General features: G+C 43.6%; 1 protein-coding gene across 3 annotated transcripts in view; it reads right to left on the reverse strand.

The window, feature by feature from the left end:
- LOC120060285 (serine/threonine-protein kinase D3-like) overlaps window positions 1–25106 on the reverse strand; it is a 69023-nt gene that overhangs the window by 28459 nt on the left and 15458 nt on the right. For all 3 annotated transcript variants that reach the window (XM_039009473.1, XM_039009472.1, XM_039009471.1), the window contains one exon: window positions 1644–1782. In XM_039009473.1, the coding sequence (XP_038865401.1) occupies window positions 1644–1782 (139 nt within the window). The remainder of the gene's footprint in view (window positions 1–1643; window positions 1783–25106) is intronic.

Consider the following 25106-nt stretch of genomic DNA (forward strand, 5'->3'; position numbering starts at 1 on the left):
GGCCTCCACAGATCACCTTATGACTTCACTTTCTACTGCAGGTCCCTGTCAAATCTAAAGGTCCAAGCTTAAAAAGCAGCACTGTTGATTTCCATGTTAAAATTATACATATGAACACACAGCACCTCCATATGAATAATATCTATTTCATTAACTAGCTATATAGATTAATTTAGTTGCCAATGAACTCGGGCACATTTTGAGTCGAACTTCAAAGCGTAAAAAGAACTTAAGAAAGTCACATGCCACCACACTGGTAATAGCTCCCTGGCAAAAAGACATGAAAGAAGGCATTCATGGGCTTTTCAAACACATCGAGGAAAAGAAACGCACAGCCTATTAACGGCCTCAACTTTATGAAATGGTTGTTGAGATGTTTTGCATCAAACACTATAGAAGATTGAGCCAATAAAGGGTTTTTCACGAGCAGCAGGCCTGACATCAATGTGATGTCTGTTTGTTTTCATTTTTGACTAATCAGGCAACACAAGTGTCCATCAGACATAATTCAGAAGTTATAGTCTAACATTCATCGGCGACTAAAAGAGCTATAAAACAAATATGTACATCCATTTTGTATGCCATATCCTGTCAAATAAGAGGGATGCTGAGTGAGAAACAAACAGTGAGTGGGATTCTTGGACCAAACAGCCCTCTCTCCATGTCCAACCCCCTGGTTAGGGATGGCCTGTCCACTTTCCAGTGCCGCCGTGCACAGCCCAGCATGTTTATACTCAGTGGGTCCACTACAATCACTTACTGCAGAGAAAACAAGCCAGGCCCTTTGAGTCCAGCGCCAAGAGAACCCTGAGCTGTTTGTCTCTCACAGCCACAGAACAACAGGTCTCAAAGAATTTATAGGAATCAATGGTGTCTTTAAAATATTTAATTCATGTAAATTAGAAGCAACTAAGGGAAGGATAAATAGTATGATTTTTAAAAATCCTATTTTCAGTGTACCAGACTAGAACAGCGAAGCATATCGGAGCTTGCATTGCACCAGTTTGACACATGTAGATCTCCTCAGCATATGCAGACCAACTACAAGGCTAAGACGAGGAAGCAGTGTGGGTGTAGAGCTTGTGGATGTGACAATACTCTGACCTCACACAGCCATCCAGGTGCAACACTGAGGCTGAAACCTGTCAACCGTCTCAAACCAGAGGGAAGGAGACAGAGGAAACCAGAGGTCTCCTGGATACACTCATTTGGGGCTCACTGCTAAACACCAGCAGATCAGATCCATCCGGTCGCAGAGTTATTTCATGTCTGGATCCATGCAGACAATGCTTCTAGTTCTACCCCGGAGAGAGAGAGAGGGAGGAGGGGATGTCCAGTCCAGGTGGTGGGACTGTGAGGTGCTTCCCAATGGAGACAGATGGAAGAGAAAATAATGCCTTTACGAGCCAGTGTTTGTTAGACTCAATAGTCAGCAGGAAACTGAAATCATCTGTGACAGGAAAAGAGAGGGGAAACTAGCCACCTGTGTCTCTGGAGGTGAGCTTTAGAGAGGCGTGAAACAGCACTGTACAACACACAGGTTTGAATTACAGAAAATGTTGTGTACTAAATTAGTACATATAGCCTAAAGTCAAAAAGTTAATAAAAGCCGTTAGGGTTAAACCCAGATCAGAACTACTCACCAGAGAGCACCACCTCTATCAGATCTCCCTCATGTATATCTTCTGCTGACGTCAGCCTCTGGAGGATGTTCTCAGAGGTCAGATCATGGCGGAAGAGCAGGATCTTGTCATACATGCCAAAGAAGCCACACTCCGGGAACTGACGAGGAAGAAACAGAAAAACGCTTGTGAGTATCCACTATATCCAGAACGCAATGGCTGGAACACTTATAATCTACTGGCTCGACCAACAATATACACACAATAACTCATATACACTTTTTGAAATTGGCATCAGCTGATCAAGACCCTGTCTTAATATTCATTCAACAGTTGTTTACTCTTTCTTTTCCCTTCTCATTTGGTTTGGGGACATTTATGATTATGTTCAATGCGGTTTGTCATATTTACTGGACAAGTGCTACTAATTTATGGTTGGCCCCCATCTGATAAATATAAATTTATATTGTATACAGTACTGTATAAAGCTCCTTCTCTGACTCACGGAGTAATGGCTACCTTTTTCCAGTCATCATAGCCAGAGCCAGCAAGCCTGTGGTGTAGGAATGGAACGTGTGTGTGTGTGTGTGTGTGTGGAATTAACATTAGGCTGAATATCACCACAGAGAGAGAGAGAGGGAAACACAGCTGTTTAATCCACCCAAGCTACAATGAGTCACACACACACACACACACACACACACACACACACACTCCTGCTCCCATTAACTACTTTCTGTGGCTCACGTCAGCAGTCAACGTGGAGGATGGAGGAGAATTGAAAACACACTGGCTCAGGAAGAGAGCTCACATTCAAACACCTTTATCCCCTGAAACAGTGAAACAGTGGAATGCACTGATTACAGCGGAAGGAAAAAACAATCAAATAGCTATTCAATATAGCATGCCACTCTTCTCCATACAGCAATACAAGTAGGCAGAGTGCCATTAGGGGTAGGCTATTGATAATGAAAAATATATATCAAAACCACACTGACATAGCCATTGTAATAACATTGTAATAACTTTTCTAGTCGACGATGTGGAATAGTTACTGTCAGTAATCATTTAACTATTGCAGAAATTCTATCCAGCAGCATTAGGAGCAAAATGACATCTAAGCATCTGCTAGAAAAGACAGAACTGTCTTGCTCGTCTTGCTAGCCTTGGTTCTCAGCAGGCAGTCTGAGGTGAGCTCACTTCAACAATGCTCTCCAGTAGCTGTGATGTAACCTCCAGCTTGGCAGTCCGTCAGGGCTGGGCCAGGTAATGCTCTGGACTCAGATAATGGCCCATGCCATCAGACAGCAAGCAGTGAGGGAAACAGGAGAGGAGAGGTGAGGGGAGGGGAGGAGGGGTTAACATCCTGAGAGGAGTGACAGAGGAGCAGCAGCGTCCTGCAACCCAGCCAGGAAGTAAGCCAAGTCAATACTGAGTCACTTCCTGGTCCCAGACCCACAGTTTCCACACAACTTCCGCTGCTCGTGTCAAGACACAAAGGTTAAACACACACAGGTTATACACACATACATGCACACACTCACTAACTCACTGGCGTGCGCACACCCACACACCTGGCTACAGCATATCTTCTTTTCATACACACAAATCCATTGTGGTGTCATGTAGCAAAGTGGACATTTCACAACCTCCCTGAGGTTTATCAGTCCAACATTTCCACTGGACATGGAGTTCTGTACAAGAAAAGTAGCCTGTCTCTTGCTATGCCTGACTACACTGTATGACACTGTAACCATGGATCTCTCACTCACCGTCTTCCCTCGCAGGGGAGGTCATGTCCTCTGCCTGGCAGGAAAACGATGCCCAGTTTCTGTGAAGGGCAGCAATGCCTTTTTTCACTCCTCTCATCTCTCCCTTCATGAAATGATAAAGTTTGTTTCCCCAAAACCTTCTGCCAGCCAGTCAGCCAGCCAGCCAGTCAAGAGAAGCCTGCTTTCATCAGCAGTGTGTCATATTCAGATATAAGGGTCGATAGGGGCTGTCAGGGAGGAAGAGAGCCAGAGAATGGATGGATGGATGTAGGGGGCCATCCTGTGTGGCACTCATCAAAGCGGGCCCCTGGTGGAGGCCCCCTACAGAGCTGCTTCTCCCTGCCAACATGGCTGCTCTGGCAGGCTCACCTAACACAGCTGCTTCCCTGTCAGGGTCACACACAATGCCCACGGAACAATGTGAGCAGTAACACAACGGCCAACGAGGCCCACGGAACAATGTGAGCAGTAACACAACGGCCAACGAGGCCCACGGGCACCAGGGTTGGCACACGATACAGCAGAGAGGGGAACAGCTGGAGCTCCTAAAATGCTTCTCTCCAGGGTGGTGGAGCCACGGCTGCAGGCTGACACCAGGAAAGAGGACAGTGTTAGGGGCTACACTGACAAACTATGCAAACTGCTTTTAAATGAGCATACACCAGAATTACTGTACTGTATTAACCCTTACATACTCATTATATTACCACCCCCTAAACAGCACATTCAATGTGCCTAGTTCCCAGAGCAGAGCCTTGCTGAAAGGCCATTAAATGGCCCAGTTATGTAAACACTGAAACTCCTGTGTTTAAAAGGCCTCCTTTATGCCTAATGCATATGGAACATGAAAGCCTCTGTCTGTTAGCAGCTGCCTTACATAACTGCGTGATCAACCAGCGCTCCTGGCTGGCCTAGGCTCTGGCTCTAATCTGAGGGGGTAGCCCTTGCATCTAGTCTGCCTTTATACACAGCAGACCAGTCTGCATCTCCTCCTGTAGGCCTGATTCAGTCTGATGAAGGTTCATAGACTGAAGCGTCGCTATGCTTTTGGTCTGTCTAGCCTAATCCACCCATGGCCAGTACTAGGCTTCTAGATGTGTCTAGTGGGAAGGAGAGCTGAGAAGGCTGGGAAAAGGGAGAGGGAGGGTGCTCACACACACCATAACAATGACCCCAGTGTTAGGGCTACTGCCTCTGGCTTTAATGTAGCTGAGATAAGCTGGGGTCCTGTGGAGAGCAGGGAACAAAGAGATAAGATTCCCCGGTGGGGAGAAGGGACCGCAAAGCCTGTGTGTGCGTGCGCGTGCGTGCGTGGCGTGCGTGCGTGGCGTGCGTGCGTGGCGTGCGTGCGTGCGTGCGTGCGTGTGTGTGTTGGCCCTGGCTGTGAAGACAGGGTGCTGAAAGGAGGGTGTGAGAGCGAGGAGAGCTCCGTGGATAGGGATCTTATGATAGCTGCCCTGCTTTCCACAGGATCCCACTTCACTGGGCTTGGTGTTTATCCAAATGTAGACATTACTAAACAACATCAAGAATGTTTACCTTTACACAGCTTCATGTTTCCAAAACAAGAGACATCCTAAACCCTGTCATACTTTAAAGTGATTCATTGCATGGCTCTAGCGTTGTCACATCCTTCCGGTGTCCAGAGTGCCTTGTCAGGGTGAGGTTTTCCTCCATACGCCTGACATTCCTAATCTCCAGACCCGGGGCCCCGGGACCATCCCCCTCCACTCCCCCTCTTGCCCTGCTCTGAGACCTGGCCAGCTGGATTCACCTCCTGTTGGCATTTACTGCAACACTTTCCACTGCACGTAGTTCCCATTCCAGCTGCATGCAGCTCAGGTCTACAGGTTGGTACAGTTCTGTATTGGGGAAAGGGCTGGGTAGAGGGCTGTGGAGAGAGCTGGGTAGAGCGCTGTGGAGAGAGCTGGGTGGAGAGAGCTGGGTAGAGAGCTATGGAGCGAGCTGGGTGGAGAGAGCTGGGTAGAGGCCTGTGGAGAGGGCTGGGTAGAGGGCTGTGGAGAGGGCTCTGGAGAGGGCTGGGTAGAGGGCTCTGGAGAGGACTGGGTAGAGGGCTGGGTAGAGGGCTCTGGAGAGGGAAAGGTAGAGGGCTCTGGAGAGGGCTATGGAGAGGGATGGGTAGAGGGCTCTGGAGAGGGAAAGGTAGAGGGCTGGGTAGAGGGCTCTGGAGAGGGCTGGGTAGAGGGCTCTGGAGAGGGCTGGGTAGAGGGCTGGGTAGAGGGCTCTGGAGAGGGCTGGGTAGAGGGCTGGGTAGAGGGCTGGGTAGAGGGCTGGGTAGAGGGCTGGGGAGAGGGCTGGGTAGAGGGCTGGGTAGAGGGCTGGGTAGAGGGCTGGGTAGAGGGCTCTGGTGAGGGAAAGGTAGAGGGCTGGGTAGAGGGCTCTGGAGAGGGAAAGGTAGAGGGCTGGGTAGAGGGCTCTGGAGAGGGCTGGGTAGAGGGCTCTGGAGAGGGAAAGGTAGAGGGCTGGGTAGAGGGCTCTGGAGAGGGAAAGGTAGAGGGCTGGGTAGGGGGCTCTGGAGAGGGCTGGGTAGAGGGCTGGGTAGGGGGCTCTGGAGAGGGCTGGGTAGGGGGCTCTGGAGAGGGCTGTGTAGGGGGCTCTGGAGAGGGCTGGGTAGGGGGCTCTGGAGAGGGCTGGGTAGGGGGCTCTGGAGAGGGCTGGGTAGGGGGCTCTGGAGAGGGCTGGGTAGGGGGCTCTGGAGAGGGCTGGGTAGGGGGCTCTGGAGAGGGCTGGGTAGGGGGCTCTGGAGAGGGCTGGGTAGGGGGCTCTGGAGAGGGCTGGGTAGAGGGCTCTGGAGAGGGCTGGGTAGAGGGCTCTGGAGAGGGCTGGGTAGAGGGCTCTGGAGAGGGCTGGGTAGAGGGCTCTGGAGAGGGCTGGGTAGAGGACTCTAGAGAGGGCTGGGTAGGGGGCTCTGGAGAGGGCTGGGTAGAGGGCTCTGGAGAGGGCTGGGTAGGGGGCTCTGGAGAGGGCTGGGTAGAGGGCTCTGGAGAGTAGTGGATCGGGTCGGTGTCCACATCATGAAGGAATTAACACCAACACAGTCATGAAGAAGGCACGACAACACCTCTCCCCCCCAGAGGCTGAAAAGATTTGTCATGGGCCCTCAGGTCCTCAAAAAGTTCTACAGCTGCACCATTGGGAGCATCTTGACTGGCTGCATCACCACCTGGTATGGCAACTCTTTGGCATCTAACCGTAAGCCGCTACAGAGGGTAGTGCGTACGGCCCAGTGCATCACTGGGGCCCAGCTTCCTGACATCCAGGACCTCTATATCAGGCAGTGTCAGAGAAAGGGCCTAAAAATGGTCAAAGACTCCAGCCTACCAAGTCATAGACTGTTCTCTCAGCTACCACATGGTAAGCGGTACTGATGCACCAAGTCTGGAACCAACAGGATCCTGTACCGTTTTTACCCCCAAGCCATAAGACTGCTGAATAGTCAACCAAATAGCTACCTGGACTATCTCCATTGACCCTATAGAGGGCTGGGTAGGGGCTGTGGAGAGGGCTGTACGTCTCCATTTTTGGTACCATGCAGCCCATGTTAGGAAAGATCATGGGGGCATGAGAACAGAGGAGGGAAGAGAATATGCTGTGCAAGTTTACTGTACTTAATAGATCCAAAATGGGGAATCAAAATTATGAAATAACACATATGGAATCATGTAGTAACCATAAAAGTGTTATATAGATATAGATATATATATATCAAAATATAGATTTTAGATTCTTCAAAGTAGCCACCCTTTGCCTTGATGACAGCTTTGCACACTATTGGCATTCTCTCAACCAGCTTCACCTGGAATGATTTTCCAACAGTCTTGAAGGAGTTCCCACATATGCTGAGCAAATAGCCCTTACACGGCCTGGAGGTCTGCTGTGTCATTGTCCTGTTGAAAAACAAATGATAGTCCAACTAAGTGCAAACCAGATGAGATGGCATATCGCTGCAGAATGCTGTGGTAGCCATGCTGGTTAAGTGTGCCTTGAATTCTAAATAAATCACAGACAGTGTCACCAGCAAAGCACCATCACACTTCCTCCATGCTTCACAGTGGGAACCACACATGCAGAGATCATCCGTTCACCTACTCTGTCATCAAGGCAAATGGTGGCAACTTTGAAGAATCTCAAATATAATATATTTTGATTTGTTTAACACTTATTTGGTTACTACATGATTCCATGTGTTATTTCAAAGTTTTAATGACTTTAATGATTATTCTACAATGTAGAAAAAAGTAAAAATAAAGCAAAAAAACTGGAATGAGTAGGTGTCCAAACTTTTGACTAGTACTGTAAATATATTGATTATAAATATATATATATACACACACACAGTATATTGATCATATTGATTGGTTGCACTGAGGCACTTGCATTGGCAAGCTCTATCGTAGCTGTGTTGTTGTTAGGCAATAAAGATGACTAACGTAACAGAGTGGCATCCAGGCTGGTTAGAGAAATGGCACACACATCTTGGGTCATGTCCCATAGTGACTAAGCATGGCCTTTGTAATCAACACACACTGTAGGGCTAACAGCACACCCCCATTCAGCCCTACTCTGCACAAAGAGACGCAGGCGACCACACACACACCAAAGACACCAACATGACGAATCAATGTGTGAGGTCCGTGCGGCACACTGGAAAGCAGAGTGGAAAAGAGCTTCACCACGATAAGCCTTTGTTAAACTAACTGATCTGCCATTGATATGCTAAATCCCGTTAGAGGCAGAAAGAGAGGGAAGGGAGGGATGGATGGGGCAGACGAGAAATATGATACATTTCAATGAGTTCCAAAAACAAATAGCCTCAGAACAGACAAATCGAGTCTGACAACTGTTCTGGTTTGAATGAACAAACCCGTCAGGCTGTAGTTAGTCTCTGAGAAACCAGATTTACTTATTGCTTAACTGCAAACAAATTTCAAAAGAACACTGAATTTAAGATGCTACTGAATTTGAGAATTGATGTTGTCATGAATCACCCATCATGATTGGTGTATCTTAACATGTATAGTGATCAGTGGCACCAATGTAAAACATTCTTTCAATGTGTTAAAAGCTCAAATATTTTCTAACTCAGGGAAGGAAATGGGATGTGTAGTGCATGCTCTATGCTGGTGTGTGTGTATGTGTGTGCGTCTATATGTGTGTGTGTGTTAGCGTGTGGGGGTCCAAAGGGTATCAGTGATCAGGGTGAGAGGAGGGTGGTAACAGGGAAACCCTGTCAGAGGAGAGAGGGGAGCTGGCAGGGTCTGACAGATGGACACATGATTACACTGAGGAAGGTGTGCTGTCTGACCCGGGCTGCCTGACACCTTTATGAGGCTGGCCCTGGGCCAGTCTACAGTGATGGACAGCTACAGCACAGGCTTTGTTTAACCAAACCCATGTTTCAACAAGCAACTGGTACTGCTATTTGGCTGTGTGATATGAAGGATGATACTCAAGGAGAACATTAAATCAAATTAGCTATATATGGCTGATTCAAGATGAAAACCTCAACCCTGTTATGGTCAATCCTCTTATTTTATTGGCACTCTCTCCAGTGGTGGCAGGTAGCCAAGTGGTTAAGAACAAATTCTTATTTTCAATGACGGCCTAGGAACAGTGGGTGAACTGCCTTGTACAGGGGCAGAATGACAGATTTTTACCTTGTCAGCTTGGGGATTCGATCTAGCAACCTTTCAGTTACTGGCCCAATGCTCTAACCACTAGGCTACCAATATGTTAGGGCCACAATCATTTCAGAACCACAGAAGACTTACAGTTAACCTTTAGTAGAATATTATTGGGTTGTTTTGGGAAAAGAGCACAGTTTGTGTCCATTTGATATTTTAAGTAGAAATTGTGCACCAATATTGAATTTTAAAAGCGTGTTTAAACGCCACCCAAAGGGCATCCAGTCAACTTGACACAACTGTGGGAAGCATTGGAGTCAACAAGGGCCAGCATCCCTGTGGAATGCTTTCAACACCTTGTAGAGTCCATGCCCAGAGGAATTGAGGCTGTTCTAAGGGCAAAAGTAGGCCAAAAGCCTAAAAGCTGAATCTAGTTTAGCTGGAAGGAATAGGTGATTATTACATTTAGGACCTTGAATAGAGAAATCAGAGTTTAAAGTGTTGAAGAAATTGAGTCCACATTTTAAGAGCACTGATAAGAATTGGATTGGATGAGTAGCGCGAAGCTAAGAGAGGAAGAATGGAGGTGATTAATGCTAACAAAGAGGAAGAGAAACAGGAGTTGGTTTCTGTTTGACACCAGTCAGTTTCTGGAGTGTAAAGCCAGTAAACAATATTTTGTATATTTGCTGCCCAGTAATAATACATCAAGTTAGGAAAGGCTAATCCTCGGTGTGTTCTCTCTCTCTGGTGGAATGCTTTACGTATTCTTGAACTGCCTTCGCCACATAAAAACAAACAAATATGTTTATCTACTGAAATGAAAAAAGACGTATAAAAAGGAGACATTGAAACAAATACAGAAATCTGGGCAATACATCCATCTTAATGGAATTTCCCTTTACCAGATAAAGTACGATAGAGAATACTCCATCTCTGAAATTCTAGTTTAAGTTTGTTAATCAGGGGAATAAAGTAAAGTTATCATCCAGGAGAGAAGACAAGGTACGGGTGATATTGAGCCCTAAATATTTCATGCCAGACTTGGACATACGAAATGGAATGGTCTCCTGCAGAATTTGTAATGCTAATTCATGAATAGGCCAAAAATGTCCTCTATTACTTTTAGCAAACACTCAAATCACATTGAGTGCAGTGTTGTAGGTTCACCAAGGTACTGATCGCCAGAGGTGAGACCATTTAAATGTATCCTTTATTTAACCAGAAAAGTCACATTGAGATTTACATCTCTTTTTCAAGTAAGCCCTGGCCACGATAAAGTCCATCACAAGACTGGAGTATGAAACGAGGTGTTTTATCTGCCATAATGCAGCCATTCATAGCTGTGTATGACATTGTTTATCAGCACAAAGAACAGCCTGGCCCTTCAACCCCAAACCGACCGACCGGGAAGCACAAGATGTTATTCAGTTGTTTTCGTGGCCTGGTGAACTAAGGTGTCTTGATGAAGCCATAGAGGAAGCAGACCTTAGAATATTGATTGTGGCTGTGTCACTGTTGTCATGTTGTGGTGGTAAGGCATTATAGATGGAGCGATTGGTCAGAGAAGGATCCGCTACAGGTTAAAGGTTCAATTCCAAATGTGACTCAGTGGCTTGAATGCAAAATGTGGAGAGGAGCAGAGCTGCATGTACTGTGTGGTTTAAGTGCAAAGGAACAAAACTATGAATCCAAGTGAGACTGAAAGTCTACGACAAAGAGGAAAATTGTTTTGATGTCAAATGCAAAACTGTTGTTTAACTTTGTGGCACGTCACGGACCACATCAGTGGAAAATGTGCTGAATACGCAGTCCAAAATCTGCACATAGGAAAAGCTAATTGTGCTCTATGTGGCATTGGGGACAGTAATTGGAGTGTAAGAGTCACATCAAGCACATTTAGTGGAAATGGCAAACTGTGTTAATTATTAAATGAAGTTTCCTGCTGTTTCCAGTGAAATGATTGCATTGGTCTTATATTAGATGATTCATATAATTGGTCATATTATAGCACACATAGCCAAGAAAGCACTAACATAAACCACATGTGGAAACAACAGTATTCATATTGAAACCCACCTCCTGGCAATGAAACATTTGACACTTGGTTCTACTTAATATTATTGGTTGGACGTTATACCGTATATACCGTACACCAGGGTATTGGGAAATACCCATGGGATGATTTTCATATACCGTCAAACTATACTACCGTTCAAAAGTTTGGGGTCACTTAGAAATGTCATTGTTTTTGAAAGAAAGGCACATTTTTTGTCCATTAAAATAACATCAAATTGATCAGAAATACAGTGTAGACTTTGTACAGTGTAGACTTAGTTAATGTTGTAAATGACTATTGTAGCTGGAAACGGCTGATTCTTAATGGAATATCTACATAGGCATACAGAGGCCCATTATCAGCAAACATCACTCCTGTGTTCCAATGGCAAATTGTGTTAGCTAATCCAAGTTTATCATTTTAAAAGGCTAATTGATCATTAGAAAACCCTTTTGCAATTATGTTAGCACAGCTGAAAACTGTTGTTCTGATTAAAGAAGCAATAAAACTGGCCTTCTTTAGACTAGTTGAGTATCTGGAGCATCAGCATTTGTGGGTTCGAATACAGGCTCAAAATGGTCAGAAACAAATAACTTTCTTCTGATACTCATCAGTCTATTCTTGTTCTGAGAAATTAAGGCTATTCCATGCGAGAAATTGCCAAGAAACTGAAGATCTCGTAAAACGCTGTGTACTACTCCCTTCACAGAACAGCGCAAACTGGCTCTAACCAGAATAGAAAGAGGAGTGGGAGGCCCCGGTGCACAACTGAGTGTAACAGTTTAACTTTAGACCGTCCCCTCGCCCCGACACGGGCGCGAACCAGGGACCTTCTGCACACATCAACAACGGTCGCCCACAAAGCATCGTTACCCATCGCTCCACAAAGGCCGCGGCCCTTGCACAGCAAGGGGAAACACTACTTCTAGGTTTCAGAGCAAGTGACGTAACTGATTGAAACGCTATTAGCGCGTACCCGCTAACTAGCTAGCCATTTCATATCCGTTACACTCACCCCCCTTTCAACCTCCTCCTTTTTCCGCAGCAACCAGTACTCCGGGTCAACAGCATCAATGTAACAGTTTAACTTTAGACCGTCCCCTCGCCCCGACACGGGCGCGAACCAGGAACCTTCTGCACACATCAACAACGGTCGTCCACGAAGCATCGTTACCCATCGCTCCACAAAGGCCGCGGCCCTTGCAGAGCAAGGGGAAACACTACTTCTAGGTTTCAGAGCAAGTGACGTAACTGATTGAAACGCTATTAGCGCGTACCCGCTAACTAGCTAGCCATTTCACATTCGTTACATGAGCAAGAGGACAAGTACATTAGAGTGTCTAGTTTGAGAAACAGACGCCTCACAAGTCCTCAACTGGCAGCTTCATGAAATAGTACCCGCAAAACACCAGTTTCAACGTCAACAGTGAAGAGGCGACTCCAGATGCTGGCCTTCTAGGCAGAGTTACAAAGAAAAAGCCATATCTCAGATTGGCCAATAAAAATAAAATATTAAGATGGGCAAAAGAACACAGACACTGGACAGAGGAAGATTGGAAAAAAGTGTTATGGACAGACGAATCTTAGTTTGACGTGTTCGGATCACAAATAAGAACATTTGTGAGACGCCGAAAAAATGAAAAGATGCTGGAGGAGTGCTTGACGCCATCTGCCAAGCATGGTGGAGGCAATGTGATGGTCTGGGGGTGCTTTGGTGGTGGAAGATTTGTACAGGGTAAAAGGGATCTTGAAGAAGGAAGGCTATCACTCCATTTTGCAATGCCATGCCATACCCTGTGGAAGGCGCTTAACTGGAGCCAATTTCCTCCTACAACAGGACAATGATCCAAAGCAACGCTCCAAACTATGCAAGAACTATTTAGGGAAGAGCAGTCAGCTGGTATTCTGTCTATAATGGAGTGGCCAGTACATTCACCGGATCTCAACCCTATTGAGCTCTTGTGGGAGCACCTTGACCGTATGGTACGTAAGAAGTGCCCATCAAGCCAATCCAACTTGTGGGAGGTGCTTCAGGAAACATGGGTTGAAATCTCTTCAGATTACCTCAACAAATTGACAACTAGAATGCCAAAGGTCTGCAAGGCTGTAATTTCTGCAAATGGAGGATTCTTTGACAAAAGCAAAGTTTGAAGGACACAATTATTATTTCAATTAAAAATCATTATTTATAACCTTGTCAACATCTTGACTATATTTCCTATTCATTTTGAAACTCATTTCATGTATGATTTCATGGAAAACAAGGACATTACTAAGTGACCCCAAAATGTTGAACGGTAGTGTATATCTTTGAAGTTTTTGAATATTTATAGCTATTTTTAAGTAAATACCTGCAGTCAACTTCTGCAATACGTTAGGACAGGTATTCTCAAACTGGGGTACGCGTACCCCTAAACAGTCCATTTAGATTTTCCAACGGGGCTATAGATTTGGTTGAGTAGCCTCGTTTCACTACCAAAAATAAAATTCAACCATCTAGCGAAATAACAACACAATGTCAAATACAGGTAGCCTAGTCAAATAATTAACATCCAATCACATTAACTTATGGCTGCAGGGGCAGTATTGAGTAGCTTGGATGAAAGGTGCACAGAGGTGCCCATAGTAAACTGCCTGCTCCTCAGTCCCAGTTGCTAATATATGCATATTATTATTCGTATTGGATAGAAAACACTCGGAAGTTTCTAAAACTGTTTGAATTATGTCTGTGAGTATAACAGAACTCATATGGCAGGCAAAAACCTGAGAAGTTCCACTTCCTGTTTGAATTTTTTCTGAGGTGGCAGATTTTCAACCAAGCTCTCATTGAAATTACAGCGAGATATTGATGAGTTTTCACTTCCTACAGCTTCCACTAGATGTCAACAGTCAATAGAACTTTGTCTAATGACTCTAATGTGAAGGGGGGCCGAAGGAGACAGGAATTAGTCAGGTCTGCCACGAGCTGACCATGCTTTCATATGCGCGTTCACATGAGGAGGACCTCCGTTCCACCGCTCTTCTGAAGTCAATCTAATTCTCCGGTTGGAACGTTATTCAAGATGTATGTTAACAACATTCTAAAGATTGATTCAGTACATCGTTTGACATGTTTCTACTGACTGTTACGGAACTTTTGGACATTTCGTCACGTTATAGTGGACGCGCTTTGTGACTTTGGAATTGTTTACCAAATGTGCTAACCAAAGTAGCTAATTGGACATAAATAACGGACATTATCGAACAAATCAAGCATTTATTGTGGACCTGGGATTCCTAGGACTGCATTCTGATGAAGTTCATCAAAGGTAAGGAAACATTTATCATGTATTTTCTGGTTTCTGTTGACCCCAACATGGCGGCTAATTTGGCTATTGTTCTGAGCTCCGTCTCAGATTATTGCATGATTTGCTTTTTCCGTAAAGTTTTTTTGAAATCAGACAACGGTTGCATTAAGGAGAGGTATATCTATAATTCCATGTGTATTATCATTCCACTTGTATTATCATCTACATTTATGATGAGTATTTCTGTTGAAACGATGTGGCTATGCAAAATCACTTGATGTTTTTGGAACTAGTGAATGTAATGCGCAAATGTAAACTCAGATTTTTATCAAACAAAACATGCATGTACTGTGTAACATGAAGTCCTATGAGTGTCATCTGATGAAGATAATCAAAGGTTAGTGATTCCTTTTATCTCTATTTCTGCTTTTTCTGACTGCTATCTTTTCGCTGAAAAAATGGCTGTGCTTATTGTGGTTTGGTGGTGACCTAACATAATGTTTTGTAGTGCTTTCGCTGAAAAGCATATTTGAAATCGGACACTTTGGTGGGATTAACAACAAGATTACCTTTAAAATGATACAAGACCCATGTATGTTTGAGGAATTTTAATTATGAGATTTCTGTTGTTTGAATTTGGCGCCCTGCACTTTCACTGGCTGTTGTCATATCGATCCCGGTAGCGGGATGTAGCGATAAGAAGTTAACCGTTACTCTCTCACGGGAATTCCACTTGGGGTTTACATATATTGGGAGTAGTGCCTTTCCTCAGCCACAGTGTGTTATATGTGCAAAAGTACTCTCACACAACTCAATGAAACCTTCACTCTTGCACAGACATTTAGAAACAATACATTCTAATATGAAAAATAAGCCATGGGCGTTTTTTGAGCGAGAATTAAGATGAATTTTGAGTAGTTAGACATGTATAAAAGCAACAGATACCATTAATAAGAAGGGGCTAGAAGCATCTTATTTGGTGAGCTACCGAGTGGCTGGACAGGCAAGCCCCATACTATTATGAGGACTTAATTCTTCCTGCTGCCGCAGATATGGCTGGAACAATGCTGGCGGAAAAGGACAAAAAAACTATACAGACAATGTCTACATCAAACAATACTGTTTCACGACGCATCAGTGACATGGCAGGAGATGTTTTGAAACAATTATTGCTTCACATACAAGTCAGTGAATTCTATGCGTTACAGCTGGATGAGTCGACAGACGTGGCGGGCCTGGCACAGCTCCTGGTATATGTCCGGTACGTTTATGGGGGGTCAATTAAGGAAGACATCCTCGCCTGCAACCACTGGAAACCAGGACAACAGGAGAGGATATTTTTAAAGTACTGGACAGCTTTGTGACATCAAATGGACTTTGGTGGTCAAGATGTGTTGGTATCTGTACTGATGGCGCAAAAGCCATGACAGGGAGACATAGTGGAGTGGTAACACACGTGCAAGCAGTTGCTCCCGATGCCACTTGGGTACACTGCAGCATCCACCGAGAGGCTCTTGCTGCCAAGGGTATGCCTAACAGCTTGAAAGACATTTTGGACACTACAGTGAAAATAGTTAACTTTGCTAAAGCAAGGCACCTGAACTCTCGTGTATTTTCTGCATTATGCAATGATATGGGCAACGACCATGTAACGCTTTTACAACATACAGAAGTGCGCTGGTTATCAAGGAGCAAAGTATTGACACTTTTTTTTAAATTGAAAGACTAGCTTAAAGTCTTTACTGACCATAATTTTCACTTGTCTGACCGCTTGCATGATGACGAGTTTCTCACACGACTGGCTTATCTGTGTGAATGATCTGAATCTAGGATTACAGGGACTCTCCGCAACTATATTCAATGTGCGGGACAAAATTGAGGCTACGATTAAGAAGATGGAGCTCTTCTCTGTCTGCATTAACAAGGACAACACACAGGTATTCCATCATTGTATGATTTTTGTGTGCAAACGAACTCAAGCTTACGGAAAATGTCAAATGTGATATAGCGAAGCACCTGAGTGAGCTGGGTGCGCAATTACGCAGGTACTTTACAGAAAACGGATGACACAAACAACTGGATTCATTATCCCTTTCATGCCCTGCCTCCAGTCCACTTACCGATATCTGAACAAGAGAGCCTCATCGAAATTGCAACAAGTGGTTCTGTAAAAATGTAATTTAATCAGAAGCCACTGCCAGATTTCTGGATTGGGCTGCGCTCAGAGTATCCTGCCTTGGCAAATCGCGCTGTTAAGACACTGATGCCCTTTGCAACCACGTACCTATGTGAGAATGGATTCTCGGCCCTCACTAGCCTGAAAACTAAATACAGGCACAGACTGTGTGTGGGAAATGATTTAAGACTGAGACTCTCTCCAATACATCCCAACACATGCATACTCTAAAGCATACCCTTCTCATTATTCACAATTTTTGATGAACAAATAAGGTTTTATATGTAAGATGTGTAAATAAAGAGCTAACTTATTGATTATTATTTGTGCCCTGGTCCTAAGAGCTCTTTGTCACTTCCCACGAGCAGGCTTGTGACAAAACCTCACACTCATTCTTATGTTTAATAAATGTATCGTATAGTGTGTGTGTGGCAGGCTTACAATGATGGCAAAAACAACAACATTTGAGAGTGCTCTGACCCTGGTGCTAGAGGGGGTACGCAGCTGGAGGTTGAATGTTTGAAGGGATACGGGACTATAAAAAGTTTGGGAACCACTGCGTTAGGAGAAAAAGCAGATCGCTTTCTTAATTTCGCCTGTCACATAATTTTTCAATATGAAGCTTACCGTAGTTCCCCAGAACAGCAACCAGTCACGTATGTGTACGTTGTAAAGAGCACAACAGGAGAAAGCGGGAACTGGTGAGTCCATATCGTTCTATATCTATCGGTGAGTATCTCTCTGTTGTGCGACGCACATGAGGTGATGAAGTTACATTGGTATGAAATGTACTACTAAATGTTTGCCATCTTACAACTGTCTAAGATGTGCTATACTCTCCAGCTGCGTATTTGTGACTTGTTAGTTTGATAATTAAATGGCTGAATTAACCTTTTGTCAATAGGGGGTGCTATTTGCACTTTGTAATAATTTCGTTCCCAAATTAAACTGCCTCGTACTCCATTCTTGCTCGTACAATATGCATATTATTATTACTATTGGATAGAAAACACTCTCTAGTTTCTAAAACCGTTTGAATTATTTCTCTGAGTGAAACAGAACTCATTCTGCAGCACATTTCCTGTCAGGAAGTGAGATTTCTGAAATCGAGGTCCCTGTTCTGAGGTCAGTTTATAAGTCCCCATGTAAGCTATGGGGCTACATGCACTGCATACGCCTTCCTCTAGATGTCAGTAAGCGGTGAGAATTTGAATGGAGTGGATTGCACCATCTGGGGGACTATAAAGGCTCATGGAACGGAAGTACCGTTCTTTTCAACGGGGCGCCTGGCGCAAGAGGGACATCACAATGGCGTCCTGCAAAAGCTTTCGTTTTAGCAGTTCTATATCTCCGGTCATGTTTTTATTCGTTATAGGTGTTAAAGACATCATAAGGTAGTTAATTTAAACCGACTTATAGCAGTTTATATCAGTTTATTGCGATTTTCTGGGATTTCTTTGTGACGCGCTTTCACGAGTTGGACACCTCTCCAGTGGGTGGCTATCGTTAGCTGCTATTTCTACAGGAGAAGAGGACATCTTTCAACCAAAAGATGATTGTTCTGGAGAAAGGACACCTTGCCCAAGATTCTGATGGAAGCTCAGCAAATAGTAAGCAGTCTTTATGCTGTTAATTCGTATTTATGTTGACAAATGTCAAATAATAATTCCGCCATGAATTTCGGTGCGGTCTCGCTTTAGCGCACGCTGTATTGCGCAGTAACGTTAATTTTAAAAATCTAACACAGCGGTTGCATTAAGAACTAATTTATCTTTCATTTGCTGTCCAACCTGTATTTTTTTAGTCAAGTTTATGATTACTTATTGATTAGAATAGGTGCCTCTCCAAGATGGCGCCGGACAGATTGCTTGAAGTTTTGGCCACTAATCACATTGTATAACCACGATTTGTGCCGCTAAATATGCACATTTTCGAACAAACCCTATATGCATTGTGTAATATGATGTTACAGGACTGTCATCTGATGAAGAATATCAAGGTTAGTCAAAAATTATATATCTTTTGCCTGTTTGTTACGATCGCTAACCTTTGCTGCTGGTAAATGGTGTTGTGTTTCTGGCTATTGTGGTAAGCTAATATAATGCTATATTGTGTTTTCGCTGTAAAACACTTAGAAAATCTGAAATATTGGCTGGATTCACAAGATCTGTGTCTCATTTGCTGTACGCTGTGTATTTTTAAGAAATGTTTTATGATGAGTAATTAGGTAATACACGATGGTCTCTGTAGTTATTCTAGTTGCTTTGGTGAGAGTTGTGATGGTGGCTGCAATGGTAAACTATGATTTATACCTGAAATATGCACATTTTTCTAACAAAACATATTTATTGTATAGCATATGTTATCAGACTGTCATCTGAGGAAGTTGTTTCTTGGTTAGTGGCTATTTATATCTTTATTTGGTCGAATTTGTGATAGCTACCTATGCAGGAAAAAAATGGTGGAGTAAAAAAAGTGGTGTCTTTTGCTAACGTGGTTAGCTAATAGATTTACATATTGTGTCTTCCCTGTAAAACATGTTAAAAATCAGAAATGATGGCTGGATTCACAAGATGTGTATCTTTCATCTGGTGTCTTGGACTTGTGATTTAATGATATTTAGATGCTACTATTTACTTGTGACGCTATGCTAGGCTATGCTAGTCAGCTTTTTTACTGGTGGGGGTGCTCCCGGACCCGGGATTGGGAGGAAGTAGAAGTTAATAAGGAGACGGGATGTTAGCTTTCTGCCATGTTTGAGAAGACAAAGACCTCTGGATATGTTCTGTACTGCGCCCATTTTTCCATGTGGTTCCCACTAGCATTTTTTATCTCCTCTCTTTAATTCTCCCTTCTGCTCCATGTACACATGCTGTTCTTTCTTCAGACAAGCATGCATCACAACTTTCTACATTTGCATAATTTCTCTCCTTAATTTTCACTTGTAAATTTCCACACTCACCGAAAATGGCTACTATATATACTTGTATAACTTTATGAGCTGGATTTGCCTGTCTGCAATTAGTGTGGACTGTCTGTCCAGTCCTCAGTGGAGAGGAGATAGTCACTACTTGGTGGCCAATTAGTTTGTTTGCGCTTGTTAGCATTTAGCTAAAGGCATCCATGAGAATTCGCTATTATCTGTGCTCATTTTGTTAGCATTCTGGTAATAGATGCCCAATGGGCTTTTTTTGGCGTCTTTAGCGCCCCCCTTGTGTGCTATGCTGGTAATACCGTAAATCCCGGGATGGCAGAAGAACGGAATGACGGTATGAAAATCTGGATATCGCCCAAGCCTACTGGACACATTATACAAAGAATTTCAGGAGGAATTTGAGCAGGCAAAGAGGCTGGAAGGAATACGAACAAGCTGCTCATTTTGGAGCATAAACATGGCTATCCACGAGCACCAAAATTACAAGACAGACTAGTACACAAGTGAAAATATAACATTTCTGTTGGCAGACTACTGGTTTTAAGCATCTTAGTTCAGATATTTGATGTTCATTACAAACCACTTGAAATTTCAATGTGTTTGGAGTGTTTTGTTGACCATAATGTGCTTTTCAGTGCTACCCATGACTGGTCATTTACCATGTCATTTGCTTGTCTAATTTCACTAGAACAGTCCTCTTGATCGTGTTAAAAAATAACAACACAAACACCATCTCATTGAGCTTTCATGAAAACAAGCGCAAAATTCATCCCTCTCTCGACAACGTTGTTGATCAGTGAGCCCCCCACCCACAATAGGGCAGTAGCCATTGTTCAGAAAGGATAGTGGTATTCATGACTGATCCATACAACACACTCGACTGCTAGCTGGATGCTACAAGCCCTGAGGACAGTGTCAATAGTAGAGGTCGACCGATTATGATTTTTCAACGCCGATACCGATACCGATTATTGGAGGACAAAAAAAGCCGATACCGATTAAATCGGCCGATTTTTTTTTTTTTTTTTTTATATATATATCATACACACACACATTTTTGTAATAATGACAATTGCAACAATACTGAATGAACAATGAACACTTTTATTTTAACTTAATATAATACATAAATACACACACACACACACACACACACACACACACACACAGCTCTGATGTGACAATGATACTGAAAAGTCTGCTTAGGAGACAAATACTCTCAACTGTTTGAATAAAAATAGAGTTTAAGTTACCTGTGATGAATGTTGAAAACAAAAAACTGTAATTTCTATATGCAGGAAATCCTATTTTAATAATGGGCACGGTAAGAATTGACGACCAAAGTGCGAGTCATAATTCCCATGACACCTTCTAGCAAAATCTGAAAAGCGGTTTCTTCATTTATTCCATAGGATATTTTTAGATTCACTTAAAATAAGGTCTGTGTTTCGTGTAGGCTTACACCACCGTGCCAATTTTATAACTGTGTAGATATCCATAGGACAAGGTAACTCTGATCAATATTGGCTAAATATAAGCGAAGATCATTTTTTTTGTAGAGTGGATTTATGAAAATATGTTGACAAACGTTACCTTATCCTAGTGAGATTTACACGGGTATCAAAACGTCGAGGCGGTTTAAGCCTGCACGAAACACAGACCTTATTTGAAGTAGATCAAGACATTCTCTATGGAAGACATGAATGGTAAAATAACGAAGGAACCCCTTTCAAGTTCAGCCGCAAGTTATTTCAGGAATTATAACGCGTCGACTATTTCTCTCTAAACCATATACCTTTGACTAATCCGGAAACTATCACCTCGAAAACAAAACGTTTATTCCGTTCCGTATTTTATCTAACAGGTGGCATCCATGAGTCTAAATATTCCTGTAAATCGCACAACCTTCAATGTTGTCATAATTACGTAAAATTCTGGCAAATTAGTTCGCAAAGAGCCAGGCGGCCCAAACTGTTGCATATACCCTGACTCTGCGTGCAATGAACGCAAGAGAAATGACACAATTTCACCTGGTTAATATTGCCTGCTAACCTGGATTTCTTTTAGCTAAATATGCAGGTTTAAAAATATATACTTGTGTATTGATTTTAAGAAAGGCATTGATGTTTATGGTTAAGTACACAATGGAGCAATGACAGTCATTGATTGATTGTTGTTTATAAGATAAGTTTAATGCTAGCTAGCAACTTTACTTCGTGGAGTGCAATGTAATCAGGTGTTAGAGCGTTGGACTAGTTAACTGTAAGGTTGCAAGATTGGATCCCCCGAGCTGACAAGGTTAAAAATCTGTCGTTCTGCCCCTGAACGAGGCAGAACGTTCCTAGGCCGTCATTGAAAATAAGAATGTGTTCTTAAATGACTTGCCTAGTTAAATATTATTTCTATTTTTTATTTTATAAAAAAAATAAAAAAAATAAAAATAAAAATAAAAATAAAAAAAAATCGGCAAATCGGCGCCCAAAAATACCGATTTCCGATTGTTATGAAAACTTGAAATCGGCCCCGATTAATCGGCCATTCAGATTAATCGGTCGACCTCTAGTCAATAGTGTACGAAAAGGTCAAGCGTCCACAATCCTTTGATGCTTTAGGAGATTTATGTCCATTTGAAAAGCTAATGAGTTGGCCACACTAAGCCAAGGGGAATCTTGGGACACGTAAAGCACAGTAGCCTAGAGTAGATGCCTGCTGCTTCCCTGGACCTTGAATGTGTTGATCATCTATAGAAAATGCATCTGTCCATCTTCCTATATACAGTACATCTTGTATAGTGTACATGCCGAGTCAGACCGATATATAATGCACTGCTCCCATAATCTCTGAGGCCAGGTGTCTGACGAGTATGTGCCTTTCCTTACACCAAGCCCAGTAGCCAGTGGATGGAGAGAGAGCGAGGGGGGGGGGGGTCATGCTTCCTTTCTACAGTGCATTACATAAAACTATTCGCTCCCCATTTTGCAGGCTGGAGCCAAAGAAAACACACTACTGGAACAGAGGGGCAGAGAGGCAGAGAGACAGCGAGCAGCCAACTGCACAGTCCATCTGCAATAGCACTATAGTCTTCATATGGTTCACGTTTCACACATACTGCTGTTTTAGAGAGTTGGTTGGTCCTGTAACTATCAGCCTCCCTCTCTGCATCTCCCTCCCTCCATCCATCTCTCTCTCTCTCTTTCCCTTTGTTTATCCATTACTCTCACACATTCTCATATTTACTTTTCTGCAGGCCATAGCAGCTACTTTCCACAGCAGGAAAAATAAACAAGAAGAAAATCCATCTTGGTAACAAACTGAGCCCAGTGCAAAGAGATGCGATGGAAAGGAAATGCATGTGGCGGGGGAGTGTTGATGTTTTTTTAGACGTTCTTCTTGCTCGAGGTTATGACCATAACGGCAGTTCCACGTGGTATGACAATTGAGATACATCTGAAAATGAATGATAGTGTAGTCCTATGGAAAAAGTGAATGTTAATAGTTTTGAATGAATCAGTGCACCATAAGGTAGTTTGTATTAGTGAGAAGACCATGGAACTAAAAGCCACACTTTTCTAACATTTCCCATGTATCTGTTCAGGACAGGATTTAAAATAAAAAAGGCAGAACTTGCACATTCCACTCTGTCTGTGGGCAAAGGTCACCATAATGACAGAGTAACTTATTGTCTGAGCAACTTTTCAGAGTGCTATACTGCACTAGCTCCTTCTTCTACAAATGTTCACAATATTTCAAGAAAAGTGTGAACACCACAACCTTATAGGTTCAGCCCACTCTGTGAGATGAGAAAAACAGAGATTGAAAACATGCCAAACCTTCATATGTAACTAATTCAGGGCTGGTGTGGCGCCCTTACCTCGAGAGCCCTGTACATACCAAGTGCTGACAAGATGAAATTACAGTGCAAACCAGGGAGCTTAGGTCTAGGCCTCTCTCAAGAACCCCAGAGCAGTGCTGTCATGAAGAGAGGCCATACACCTGTCAGCATGGACCTGCTTCCACTAGCATGACAAACCGTAGGAGCTACTCCCATTACTTCATTTACATTTGGATAATGATACTCCTCTCTTCCTGTTCACGGCGGTCTTACTGCTTTAATTTGAGACTCTTCCAACTAAAACTCATGGACCTTTAGCCAACATTGTGCTCTATTACTGCCCTTTCAGCAGTGTGGATTTAGACTCAAAACTACTCAACACTAAGGAAGTGCATTAGAGATGTTGTACCCACTGTGTCTATTAAAAGCTACCCTAACCAGAAACCGTGGATAGATGGCGGCATTCGCGCAAAACTGAAAGTGCGAACCACCGCATTTAACCATGGAAAGATGACGGGGAATATGGCCGAATACAAACAGTGTAGTTATTCCCTCCGCAAGGCAATCAAACAAGCAAAATGTCGGTATAGGGACAAAGTGGAGTCGCAATTCAACGGCTCAGACACGAGACGTGCGTGGCAGGGTCTACAGGCAATCACGGATTACAAAAAGAAAACCAGCCACGTCACGGACACTGACGTCACGCTTCCAGACAAACTAAACATCTTCTTTGCCCGCTTTGAGGATAATACAGTGCCACCGACGTGGCCCACTACCAAGCACTGCGGTGGTCTCCCTCTCCTTCTCTGTGGTCGACGTGAGTAAGACATTTAAACGTGTTAACCCTCGCAAGGCTGCCGGCCCAGACGGCATCCCTAACCGTGTCCTCAGAGCATGAGCAGACCAGCTGGCTGGTATGTTTACGGACATATTCAATCTCTCCCTATCCCAGTCTGCTATCCCCACATGCTTCAAGATGGCCACCATTGTTCCTGTACCCAAGAAGGCAAAGGTAACTGAACTAAATGACTATCGATACCATGGCACTCACTTCTGTCATCATGAAGTGCTTTGAGAGACTTGTCAAGGATCATATCACCTCCACCTAGGCTTGCACATTTTGGGGAATATTCAGAGAGACTGAAAAATAGCTTCCATCTCAAGGCCATCAGACTGTTAAACAGCCGTCACTAACACAGAGAGGCTGCTGCCTACATTCAGACTTGAAATCATTGGCCACATTAATAAATAGATCACTAGTCACTTTAATAATGCCACTTTAATGTTTACATATCTTGCATTATTCATCCCATATGTATATACTGTATTTTATACCATCTATTGCATCTTGCCTATGCTGCCCGGTCATCGCTCCTCCATATATTTCTATGTATATATTCTTATTCCATCCCTTTACTTAGATTTGTGTGTATTAGGTAGTTGTTGTGGAATTGTTAGATTACTTGTTAGATATTATCGGAACTAGAAGCACAAGCATTTCGCTACACTCGCAATAACATCTGCTAAACATGTGTGTGACTAATACAATTTGATGTTGCCTCAAGAGCAACAAGTGCTCCAGTCCAGTCCTCAGTGGAGAGGAGATAGTCACTACTTGGTGGCCAGCTCCTTAACGAGTCTTTAACGAGAGCTTTCTGAGAGCTGAGAGCTACGGTCCATTCTTTACAGATGACAGAGAGAGACTGGCTCCCTTCCCCTGGTCGTCTCGTGAGTGTATGAGCGAGTGAGTGTGTCCGGGGTCTGGGAGGAGGAGAGGA

This window comes from Salvelinus namaycush, chromosome 15, assembly GCF_016432855.1.
Source record: "Salvelinus namaycush isolate Seneca chromosome 15, SaNama_1.0, whole genome shotgun sequence".
NCBI classification, from domain to species: Eukaryota; Metazoa; Chordata; class Actinopteri; order Salmoniformes; family Salmonidae; genus Salvelinus; species Salvelinus namaycush.